This window comes from Mus caroli, unplaced genomic scaffold (genome assembly GCF_978045245.1).
Source record: "Mus caroli unplaced genomic scaffold, Mus_caroli_1 scaffold_17, whole genome shotgun sequence".
In the NCBI taxonomy this organism is placed as follows: domain Eukaryota; kingdom Metazoa; phylum Chordata; class Mammalia; order Rodentia; family Muridae; genus Mus; species Mus caroli.
The window spans coordinates 29,743,263-29,756,726 of NW_028227272.1; the positions used below are offsets into that span (position 1 = coordinate 29,743,263).

Sequence of the window (13,464 nt, forward strand, 5' to 3'; positions counted from 1 at the left end):
AGCAAGAAAGATTGGCCACTTCCAATAATGCCAGATAGATTAACGAATAATCTTTATTTCTAAATTCCTTGGGGGGCAAATTTGATGATCTCTTTTCAACTAAAGGACATGCCCATTGATACAGGATGTTGAAAAACATTCATTTATATTATTGACAAATTTACTAGGAAGCCCTGAATGTGTGCACCAGAGTTCTAACCACTTAAGGGGTGCATGGAAAGTTACCCGAACCACTGCTCTGTAGGCTTTGTTTTCAGTTAGCTATAATAAATCTGTTGATTAAGAATTTAAAACATGGCCGGGCAGTTGAGGCTCATACCTTTAATCCCGGCAGTTGGGAGGCAGAGGCAGGAGGATTTCTGAGTTCAAGGCCAGTCTGGTCTACAGAGTGAGTTTCAGGACAGCCAGGGCTATATAGAGAAACCCTGTCTTGAAAATACAAATAAACAAAAAACCCAAAACAACAACAAAAACCAACAACAAAAAGAGAATTTAAAAAGTGTTTTAGTAGTTTGTATTGATTTATGTATTACAGGAGTTAGGCACAGGAGTTAGGCATAGTATTTCCACATGGATGCTGCTCAGGTCAGCCGCCTTTGGCTACTCTCTTGTTTCCCAACATCTAGAATATTTTAAAATGTTTTATTATTATTATTTTGAGACAAGGTTTCTCTGTGTAGCCTAGGCTGTCCTGGAACTTGCTCTGTAGACCAGGCTGGCCTCGAACTCATAGAGATTTGCCTGCATCTGCCTCCTAAATGCTGGGATAAGAGGTGTGTACGGCCACTGCCTGATTTATAGTTTTTATTCGTAGTCATGTATGTATGTATGTGTGTGTATGTATGTATGTGTGTATGTATGTATGTGTGTGTGTATGTATGTATGTATGTATGTATGTATGTATGTATGTATGTATGTATGTATGTATATATGTTGGGGTGCATGTCCCTGCAGAGAGCAGGTCCACTGGGACTGAAGTCATAGGAGACTGAGTTGCTGGATGTGAAATTTGGGGGACCCAACCCCGTTCTCTACAAGAGAAGCATGTGCTCATGGCCACTGCTCCTGTCTCGTAACTTGTAGAATTTCCACACTGCCAATTGTGCTGTGGATGAAGCAGCAGAATCTACACTGTGGTCACCCTCTCTAAGACATAAGACTGCCTGGTACTTTGAGTGAATCTTTCAGGGCTCTGCACTTCCTACTCTCCTGTTGCCTCTATTCCATTTTTGTTCCCAACCTCCCTCCTCCTCTCCTGACTGGGTCTGGCTCACTGAGCTCCAGGGTGTCTGTTCTCCAGAACTTTGAATAAGGCAGGGAAGGATGTGAAGAACTCTGAAGAGCTGGGGTATTGGTCTTGGCTTCCCAGGAAGAGCTGGAAGTTTTGGAAAAGTCAGGTCTCCGTCTCTAGTCATTTAGAAAATTGGGGGGATAATGGCCCTTACTTATGCAGATGTTGTGAAAACCAAAGGCATGCTTGGATGTAAGCATGCTTTCTACATTAAGTGGTGGCTGTACTAACCCATGCGTGCTGTAACTGCTGCCCCATCCTGGCTTACTTATGGTTTTATTTACTCACTGCTCTCTCTCTCTCTCTCTCTCTCTCTCTCTCTCTCTCTCTCTCTCTCTCTCTCTCTCTCTCTCTCCCTCTCTCCCTCTCTCTCCCCCTCTCTCTCTTTTTCCTACTAGGAAACAGGTTGTCCTGAAGGACTCAGCAGGCCACATACACTGCACAATTCTTCTAGAAAAGTGTCACTGTTCATCCATAAAATGGTGTGAATAGGATGTCCTCTAACCCCCTGTTGTGATTTTTAAAGATTTATTTATTTATCTTGTATATATGAGTATACTGCAACTCATCTTCAGACTGTAGCTGTCTTCAGACCCACTAGAAGGGGGCATCAGATCCAATAAAAGATGGTAGTGAACCCCCATGTGGTTGCAGGAAATGGAATTCAGAACTTCTGGAAGAGCAGTCGGTGCTCTTAAGTGCTGAGCCATCTCACAGGTCCTAGGTATTTTTCTCTTTTTGGGTCCCTTTCCTCGGAGAAGGAAAAAACCCTAAACACTGTATTTTCTACCTGTATTGCTGAAGATGAATGCAATTGAGGCAAGCTGGATGCATGATTTAGATGGATTCTTTCATTCTCATGATAAAAGTTACTAACAGAAAATATTTCTCTGGATTCCTAAAGATGCCTTTAAACTCAGTAAGACAGGGCTGTGATGTGCTGCTCAGCCTCCTGCACAGCTTTAATTGGAGAGCTTTTGATCACGTGATCTGTGTGCGTGCTTTAATAATGTAGTGTTGCAGACTGCGGCAAATGGCTCTTGGCTTCCCAGTTTAACCTGAGGAAAGTCCAGGTTTCAAGGGATCCATCAGATGTAACTATCTTTCAAAAACATCAATAATGCAAGCAAAACACCATCAAAAGTTACCGCACTATTTATCAGTAAATTGGTGTGTACTTGTGTGCAGAACTCATAACTGTGGTTAAGTAAGTGAAACTACACAGAAATCAGTATGTAGAGAAATTAAAAGGATTGTTAGCTGAATAAAAGAATTCAGTTAGAAGTTACCATTTATCTAACAAATTCTGCAAGATAATAAAGTCCTTGTTTGTTTTATTTCAAGAAGATGCTCTAGCAACTGCATCAACACAGACACCCACGTCCCTTTCCAGCAGCACCAGAACATCCCAAATGAGCTCACAAGCGTCCACCTCATCAACATCTCTAGACAGGACAAGTAAAACAGAAGAAACATCAACAAGGGATACTCCAAGTTCCATAACAACAGTTTCTCAGAGCCATCACACTACAAGCATGGAGACCAGCAAACCTCAAACCACCACAACCACCGAGGTGACCACACCAACTCCTTCAGCCTCCTCATGTCACCAAATTCAGACAGAGACAAGTTCTCAAAGAACAATCTCTCCTAGCAAGACAACCACCTCACATGCTCCCAGCATCAGCAGCTCAGCTCCAAGTATAACACACATGTTACCCACAACATCCTCCACAAAAAGTACCTCAGTAGACTCAGGACACACATCAGCGATAACAACTCAAGGTTCTATACCTGCCACCACACAAGTCTCATTGACACCTTCATCCCAGAATATGTCAACAGTGTCAACACCCATCACCTCTACTCTTACTCAGAGCCAACACACTGGAAGCATGCGGACCAGCAGCAACTCTCAAATCACCATAGTCACATCAACTCTTTCAATCTCTACAAGTGACTCAACTCCTGCACAGACAATGTCTCAAGTGACATCATCTTCAGATAAAAGAACCAAGCCATCTACTTCTGGTGTCAGCAGCACATCCCCAACTACAACAGAAGAGCTCACCCAAACATCCTCTACAGACTCTGCTCCAAAAAACACAACTCTGAGGATGACTCAGAACTCTACAACACAAACCACGAAAGTCTCAACAACATCTACACCACAAAAACTGTCACCAGTGTCAACACTCATCAACACAAGCCAAAAAGTGTCAACCCTTCCTCAGAACCAACACACTGAAAGCATGGAGACCAGCAGCCAACCTCAAACCACCACAACCACAGAGGTGATCACATCAACTCCTTCAGCCTCCTCACGTCACCAAATTCAGACAGAGACAAGTTCTCAAAGAACAATCTCTCCTGGGGAGACAACAACCTCACATGCTCCCAGCATGAGCAGCTCAGCTCCAAGTACAACACACATGTTAATATCAACATACTCCACTCAAAGTACCTCAGTAGACACAGAACACACAACAGCAGTAACAAATCAAGGTTCTACACCTGCAACCACACAGGTCTCACCTTCATCCGAGAACATGTCAACAGTGTCAGCACCCATCACCTCAACTCAAAATTTGTCAACCCTTCCTAAGAGCCAACACACTGGAAGCATGGGGGAGAGCAGCAATCCTCAAGCTACCACCACCCCAGAGGTGACCACATCAACTCCTTCAGCATCCTCACGTGACCAAATTCAGACAGAGACAAGTTCCCAAAGAACAATCTCTCCTGGGGAGACAACCACCTCACATGCTCCCATCATGAGCAGCTCAGCTCCAAGTACAACACACATGTTATCCACAACATCCTCCACTCAAAGTACCTCAGTAGACACAGGACACACAACAGCAGTAGGGACTCAAGGTACTACACCTGCCACCACACAGGTCTCACCATCATCCCAGAATATGTCAACAGTGTCATCACCCATCACTTCTACTCAAGAATTGTCAACCCTTCCTCAGAGCCAACACACTGGAAGCAAGGGGACCAGCAGCAATACTCAAACTACCACCACCCCAGAGGTGACCACATCAACTCCTTCAGCCTCCTCACGTGACCAAATTAAGACAGAGACAAGTTCCCAAAGAACAATCTCTCCTGGGGAGACAACCACCTCACATGCTCCCATCATGAGCAGCTCAGCTCCAAGTACAACACACATGTTATCCACAACATCCTCCACTAAAAGTACGTCAGTAGACACAGGACACACAACAGCAGTAAGGACTCAAGGTTCTACACCTGCAACCAAACAGGTCTCTCCTTCATCCCAGAGTATGTCAACAGGGTCAGTACCCATCACCTCAACTCAAATTTTGTCAACCCATCCTCAGAGCCAACACACTGGAAGCAAGGAGACCAACAGCAATCCTCAAACTACCACCACCCCAGAGGTGACCACATCAACTCCTTCAGCATCCTCACGTGACCAAATTAAGACAGAGACAAGTTCCCAAAGAACAATCTCTCCGGGGGAGACAACCACCTCACATGCTCCCATCATGAGCAGCTCAGCTCCAAGTACAACACACATGTTATCCACAACATCCTCCACTAAAATTACGTCAGTAGACACAGGACACACAACAGCAGTAAGGACTCAAGGTTTTACACCTGCAACCAAACAGTTCTCTCCTTCAACCCAGAATATGTCAATAGGGTCAGCACCCATCACCTCAACTCAAATTTTGTCAACCCATCCTCAGAGCCAACACACTGGAAGCAAGGAGACCAACAGCAATCCTCAAACTACCACCACCCCAGAGGTAACCACATCAACTCCTTCAGCATTCTCACGTGACCCAATTCAGACAGAGACAATTTCTCAAAGATCAATCTCTCCGGGGGAGACAACCACCTCACATGCTCCCATCATGAGCAGCTCAGCTCCAAGTACAACACACATGTTATCCACAACATCCTCCACTGAAAATACCTCAGGAGACACAAGATACACAACAGCAGTAAGGACTCAAGGTTCTACACCTGCCACCACACAGAAATCATTGACACCTTCATCCCAGAACATTTCAACAGTGTCAGCACCCATCACCTCAACTCAAATTTTGTCAACCTTTCCTCAGAGCCAACACACTAGAAGCAAGGAGACCAACAGAAATCCTCAAACTATCACCACCCCAGAGGTAACCACATCAACTCCTTCAGCCACCTCCCGTGACCAAATTAAGACAGAGGCAAGTTCTCAAAGAACAATCTCTCCTGGGGAGACAACCACCTCACATTCTTCCAGCATAAGCAGTTCAGCTCCAAGTACAGCACACACACACATGTTATCCACAACATCCTCCACTCAAAGTACCTCAGTAGACACAAGATACACAACAGCAGTAAGGACTCAAGGTTCTATACCTGCCACGACACAGACCTCACTGACACATTCATCCCAGAATATGTCAACACTGTCAACACCCATCACCTCTACTCACAAATTGTCAACCCTTCCTCAGAGCCAATACACTGGAAGCAAGGGGACCAGCAGCAATCCTCAAACTTCCACCACCCCAGAGGTGACCACATCAACTCCTTCATCCACCTCCCGTGACCCAATTCAGACAGAGACAATTTCTCAAAGAACAATCTCTCCTGGGGAGACAACCAACTCACATGCACCCAGCATAAGCAGTTCAGCTCCTAGTACAACACACATGTTATCCACAACATCCTCCACTAAAAGTACGTCAGTAGACACAGGACATACAGCAGCAGTAAGGACTCAAGGTTCTACACCTGCAACCACACAGGTCTCTCCTTCATCCCAGAATAGGTCAACAGGGTCAGCACCCATCACCTCAACTCAAATTTTGTCAACCCTTCCCCAGAGCCAACACACTGGAAGCAAAGAGACCAACAGCATTCCTCAAACTTCCACCACCACAGAGGTAACAACATCAACTCCTTCAGCCTTCTCACGTGACCAAATTCAGACCGAGACAAGTTCCCAAAGAACAATCTCTCCTGGGGAGACAACCACCTCACATGATCCCAGCATAAGCAGTTCAGCTCCAAGTACAGCACACACACACATGTTATCCACAACATCCTCCACTCAAAGTAACTCAGTAGACACAGGACACACAACAGCAGTAGGGACTCAAGGTACTATACCTGCCACCACACAGGTCTCATCATCATCCCAGAATATGTCAACAGTGTCAACACCCATCACTTCTACTCACGAATTGTCAACCCTTCCTCAGAGCCAGCACACTGGAAGCAAGGGGACCAGCAGCAATCCTCAAATTAACACCACCCCAGAGGTGACCACATCAACTCCATCAGCCTCCTCACGTGAGCAAATTAAGACAGAGACAAGTTCCCAAAGAACAATCTCTACGGGGGAGACAACCACCTCACATGCTCCCATCTTGAGCAGCTCAGCTCCAAGTACAACACGCATGTTATCCACAACATCCTCCACTCAAAGTACCTCAGTAGACACAAGACACACAACAGCAGTAAGGACTCAAGGTTCTACATCTGCAACCAAACAGGTCTCTCCTTCATCCCAGAGTATGTCAACAGGGTCAGTACCCATCACCTCAACTCAAATTTTGTCAACCCATCCTCAGAGCCAACACACTGGAAGCAAGGAGACCAACAGCAATCCTCAAACTACCACCACCCCAGAGGTGACCACATCAACTCCTTCAGCATCCTCACGTGACCAAATTAAGACAGAGACAAGTTCCCAAAGAACAATCTCTCCGGGGGAGACAACCACCTCACATGCTCCCATCATGAGCAGCTCAGCTCCAAGTACAACACACATGTTATCCACAACATCCTCCACTCAAAGTACCTCAGTACACACAGGACACACAACAGCAGTAAGGACTCAAGGTTCTACACCTGCAACCACACAGGTCTCACCATCATCCCAGAATATGTCAACAGTGTCAACACCCATCACTTCTACTCAAGAATTGTCAACCCTTCCTCAGAGCCAGCACACTGGAAGCAAGGGGACCAGCAGCAATCCTCAAATTAACACCACCCCAGAGGTGACCACATCAACTCCATCAGCCTCCTCACGTGAACAAATTATGACAGAGACAAGTTCCCAAAGAACAATCTCTCCGGGGGAGACAACCACCTCACATGCTCCCATCATGAGCAGCTCAGCTCCAAGTACAACACACATGTTATCCACAACATCCTCCACTCAAAGTACCTCAGTAGACACAAGACACACAACGGCAGTAAGGACTCAAGGTTCTACACCTGCAACCAAACAGGTCTCTCCTTCATCCCAGAGTATGTCAACAGGGTCAGTACCCATCACCTCAACTCAAATTTTGTCAACCCATCCTCAGAGCCAACACACTGGAAGCAAGGAGACCAACAGCAATCCTCAAACTATCACCACCCCAGAGGTAACCACATCAACTCCTTCAGCATCCTCACGTGACCAAATTAAGACAGAGACAAGTTCCCAAAGAACAGTCTCTCCGGGGGAGACAACCACCTCACATGCTCCCATCATGAGCAGCTCAGCTCCAAGTACAACACACATGTTATCCACAACATCCTCCACTCAAAGTACCTCAGTAGACACAGGACACACAACAGCAGTAGGGACTCAAGGTACTACACCTGCTACCACACAGGTCTCACCATCATCCCAGAATATGTCAACAGTGTCAACACCCATCACTTCTACTCAAGAATTGTCAACCCTTCCTCAGAGCCAACACACTGGAAGCAAGGGGACCAGCAGCAATCCTCAAACTACCACCACCCCAGAGGTGACCACATCAACTCCTTCAGCCTCCTCACGTGACCAAATTAAGACAGAGACAAGTTCCCAAAGAACAGTCTCTCCGGGGGAGACAACCACCTCACATGCTTCCAGCATAAACAGTTCAGCTCCAAGTACAACACACATGTTATCCACAACATCCTCCACTCAAAGTACCTCAGGAGACACAAGATACACAACAGCAGTAAGGACTGAAGGTTCTACACCTGCCACCACACAGATCTCATTGATACATTCATCCCAGAATATGTCAACACTGTCAACACCCATCATCTCTACTCACAAATTGTCAACCCTTCCTCAGAGCCAACACACTGGAAGCAAGGGGTCCAACAGCAATCCTCAAACTACCACCACCCCAGAGGTGACCACATCAACTCCTTCAGCCTCCTCACGTGACCAAATTAAGACAGAGACAAGTTCCCAAAGAACAATCTCTCCTGGCGAGACAACCACCTCACATGCTCCCATCATGAGCAGCTCAGCTCCAAGTACAACACACATGTTATCCACAACATCCTCCACTCAAAGTACCTCAGTAGACACAAGACACACAACAGCAGTAAGGACTCAAGGTTCTACACCTCCAACCACACAGATCTCTCCTTCATCCCAGAATATGTCAACAGTGTCAGCACCCATCACTTCTACTCACAAATTGTCAACCCTTCCTCAGAGCCAGCACACTGGAAGCAAGGGGACCAGCAGCAATCCTCAAACTACCACCACCCCAGAGGTGACCACATCAACTCCATCAGCCTCCTCACGTGAACAAATTATGACAGAGACAAGTTCCCAAAGAACAATCTCTCCGGGGGAGACAACCACCTCACATGCTCCCAGCATAAGCAGCTCAGCTCCAAGTACAACACACATGTTATCCACAACATCCTCCACTCAAAGTACCTCAGTAGACACAGGACACACAACAGCAGTAGGGACTCAAGGTACTACACCTGCTACCACACAGGTCTCACCATCATCCCAGAATATGTCAACAGTGTCAACACCCATCACTTCTACTCAAGAATTGTCAACCCTTCCTCAGAGCCAGCACACTGGAAGCAAGGGGACCAGCAGCAATCCTCAAACTACCACCACCCCAGAGGTGACCACATCAACTCTTTCAGCCTCCTCACGTGACCAAATTCAAACAGAGACAAGTTCCCAAAGAAAAATCTCTCCTGGGGAGACAACCACCTCACATGCTTCCAGCTTGAGCAGTTCAGCACCAAGTACAACACACATGTTATCCACAACATCCTCTACTCAAAGTACCTCAGTATACACAGGACACACAACAGCAGTAAGGACTCAAGGTTCTACACCTGCAACCACACAGATCTCACCTTCATCCCAGATTATGTCAACAGTGTCAGCACCCATCACTTCTACTCACAAATTGTCAACCCTTCCTCAGAGCCAATACACTGGAAGCAAGGGGACCAACAGCAATCCTCCAACTACCACCACCCCAGAGGTGACCACATCAACTCCTTCAGCCACCTCTCCTGACCAAATTAAGACAGAGACAAGTTCCCAAAGAACAATCTCTCCGGGGGAGACAACCACCTCACATGCTCCCATCATGAGCAGCTCAGCTCCAAGTACAACACACATGTTATCCACAACATCCTCCACTAAAAGTACCTCAGGAGACACAAGACACACAACAGCAGTAAGGACTCAAGGTTCTACACCTGCCACCACACAGACATCACTGACACCTTCATCCCAGAACATGTCAACAGTGTCAGCACCCATCACGTCAACTCAAATTTTGTCAACCTTTCCTCAGAGCCAACACACTAGAAGCAAGGAGACCAACAGAAATCCTCAAACTACCACCACCCCAGAGGTAACCACATCAACTCCATCTGCCACCTCCCATGACCAAATTAAGACAGAGGCAAGTTCTCAAAGAACAATCTCTCCTGGGGAGACAACCACCTCACATGCTTCCAGTATAAGCAGTTCAGCTCCAAGTACAACACACACACACATGTTATCCACAACATCCTCCACTCAAAGTACCTCAGTAGACCCAAGACACACAACAGCAGTAAGGACTCAAGGTTCTACACCTGCCACCACACAGACCTCATTGACACATTTATCCCAGAATATGTCAACACTGTCAACACCCATCACCTCTACTCACAAATTGTCAACCCATCCTCAGAGCCAGCACACTGGAAGCAAGGGGACCAGCAGCAATCCTCAAACTACCACCACCACAGAGGTGACCACATCAACTCCTTCAGCCACCTCTCATGACCAAATTAAGACAGAGACAAGTTCCCAAAGAACAGTCTCTCCTGGGGAGACAACCACCTCACATGCTCCCAGCATAAGCAGTTCAGCTCCAAGTACAACACACATGTTAACCACAAAATCCTCCACTCAAAGTACCTCAGTAGACACAGGACACACAACAGCAGTAAGGACTCAAGGTTCTACACCTCCAACCACACAGATCTCTCCTTCATCCCAGAATATGTCAACAGTGTTTCCACCAATCGCCTCAACTCAAAAATTGTCAACCCTTACTCAGAGCCAACACACTGGAAGCAAGGGGACCAGCAGCAATCCTCAAACTACCACCACCACAGAGGTGACCACATCAACTCCTTCAGCCTCCTCTCTTGACCAAATTAAGACAGAGACAAGTTCCCAAAGAACAATCTCTCCTGGGGAGACAACCACCTCACATGCTCCCAGCATAAGCAGTTCAGCTCCAAGTACAACACACATGTTAACCACAAAATCCTCCACTCAAAGTACCTCAGTATACTCAGGACACACAACAGCAGTAAGGACTCAAGGTTCTACACCTGCAACCACACAGATCTCACCTTCATCCCAGAACATGTCAACAGTGTCAGCACACATCACTTCTTCTCACAAATTGTCAACCCTTCCTCAGAGCCAATACTTTGGAAGCAAGGGGACCAGCAGCAATCCTCAAACTACCACCACCCCAGAGGTGACCACATCAACTCCTTCAGCCTCCTCACGTGACCAAATTCAGACAGAGACAAGTTCCCAAAGAACAATCACTCCTGGCGAGACAACCACCTCACATGCTTCCAGCATGAGCACTTCAGCTCCAAGTACAACACACATGTTAACCACAAAATCCTCCACTCAAAGTACCTCAGTAGACACAGGACACACAAGTGCAATAACTACTCATGGTTCTACACCTGACACTCTACAGGTCTCACCGACACCTTCATCCCAGAATATGTCAACAGTGTCAATGCTCAGCACTTCTACACAGGAATTAACATCACTTCCTCAGAGACAACACACTGGAAGCATGGAGACCAGCAGCCAACCTCAGAATATCTCCTCTACAGTGGTGACCACATCAACTCTTTTATCATTCTCAAGGGGATCCACTGAATCGCAAACGGTGTCTTGGGGAAAGTCCTCCTCAGTGACAATAACTACCCTACCTACTCCTGTCAGGAATACCTCACCTGCATCCACATCAGGCATCCTCACCACCACCTCAGGAAACACAGGGCACACAGCTGTAACTGGAAGCCTCGGTGTGTTCACATCCAGAGTCACAAGCACAAGTCTAGCTGGACAGTCCACAGTAGTGCATAGCACCCCTGCTCAGCCATTGTCCGCACATTCTCAGAGTCACCGGACTGATGGCACGGGGACACCCAGCACGTCTCAAACTAGCATCCTCACAGAAGTGACCTCAGAAAAGCATCTTGCCTCTTCACCTGGACCCACTGTGACAGAGACCTTTTCTCATGTGTCATCCTCCTCAGGTGAGTCAGCTACCTAGCATTACAGGCAAGGGTGAGGAGGTATCCCAGTGGTGAATGGTGACTGGCCCTCCATTCTTCCTGCCGCCTTTTCTTATGCATGGAGGCCCTGGCTGTTGACCAGCATAGAGATAAACATTTTAGCTGTCTCTCCAAGCTTCTCATTTTCTGTGACTCTCATGCTCTCAGATGTAAAACCCACTCCTATCTTCTACCCCTACATGTCCAGGATTGACTACGAAGACAGACAATGACAGAAACACAACAGTCTCAGCCACCTCCTGGACCCTTACTACCCACAGCCCAACCACAGCCTCCAGGTCAACAGTGCCCCTGCCTTCTCTTTTACCAGATCAGGGTAAGTGATACCAATGAGGTAGAACCCCGGTGTCTTCTACCTGAGCCGAATGGGAAGGCTGTAGCTGTGGTTGCTAGACTGCACTTGCTAATCTAGGTCCGTGTGTGTAGCTGAGGGATCCTTTTTTTTTTTTAATTTGTAGTGTGTTCTATCCACGCCACAAATAATCCACCCTTTTCCCTGTGGTTCCTCTAGACCAGTAGTTCTCAACCTGTGGATCATGACAATTTGGGGAATCATGACAATTTGGGGGATCATGACAATTTGGGGGGTCAAACAACCCTTTCACAGGTGTTGCCTAAGATCATCAGAAAACACAGATATTTGCATTGTGATTCTTAACAGTAGCAAAATTACAGTTATGAAGTAGCAACAAAAATAATTTTGTGGCCGGTCAGTGGTGGCACATGCCTTTAATCCCAGCACTTGGGAGGCAGAGGCAGGTAGATTTCTGAGTTCAAGGCCAGCCTGGTCTATAGAGTTTGTTCCAGGACAGCCAGAACTACACAAAGAAATCCTGTCTCTAAAAACCAAAAAAAAAAAAAAAAAAAAAAGAAAGAAAGAAAGAAAGAAAGAAAGAAAGAAAGAAAGAAAGAAAGAAAAGGAGAAGAAAAAAATAATTTTGTGGTTGGGGTCACTACAGCCTGAGGGACTGTATTGAAGGGTCACAGCATTAGGACGGTTGAGAACCAGTGTGCTAGAGAGATGAGGGATGAATGCTCACTCTCATCCTGCTTCCTCACACTCTCTGCTCTCTAGGATTAGAGATTACAGGGAACAAGGAGACAGCCCCAAAACTGGGTACTGAATGCTATTTTGTGCTGGGTGGTGGAAATAGGAAAATATTCAAGGGCTGATGAACTGGTCCACTGATGAAAGACCAGGATACTAGAGACAAACACTGAAGAGCCCGTAAGGGATATGGGAGTAGGGTAACGGTGGACAGGAGGCTCCCTGGTGATAACTAGCGGAGAGGGAGAGCACCCTAGATAGGCCAATGGTCTGAGCAGATGGAGTAAAGCCACGGGAGTGAAATGATCGTCCTTGTTTTGAGTTGGGTGGAGAACTCCAAAGTATTTGGCATTGTCCAGGAACTGAGTAGGTAAGGGAATCAGGGAAGATACAGCTCTACACAGTGGTGGCTGGTATGGATAAACCTGGAGGGTCAATTGAGGCATCAGTGAGGAAGCCAAGAGACTGTGCTAAGCCAATCAAGGCCATGTAGTATAGG

The 13,464-nt window shown here is 46.7% G+C and overlaps 1 protein-coding gene across 2 annotated transcripts in view; it reads left to right on the forward strand.

The window, feature by feature from the left end:
* Positions 1-13,464, forward strand: part of Muc4 (mucin 4, cell surface associated) — a 49,573-nt gene that overhangs the window by 11,304 nt on the left and 24,805 nt on the right. For both annotated transcript variants that reach the window (XR_015045694.1, XM_085832184.1), the window contains exons 2-3: positions 2,636-11,878; positions 12,105-12,233. Coding sequence is in view for 1 of the 2 variants with exons in the window: in XM_085832184.1 (XP_085688310.1) it covers positions 2,636-11,878; positions 12,105-12,233 (9,372 nt within the window). In the remaining variant the exon portion in view is untranslated. The remainder of the gene's footprint in view (positions 1-2,635; positions 11,879-12,104; positions 12,234-13,464) is intronic.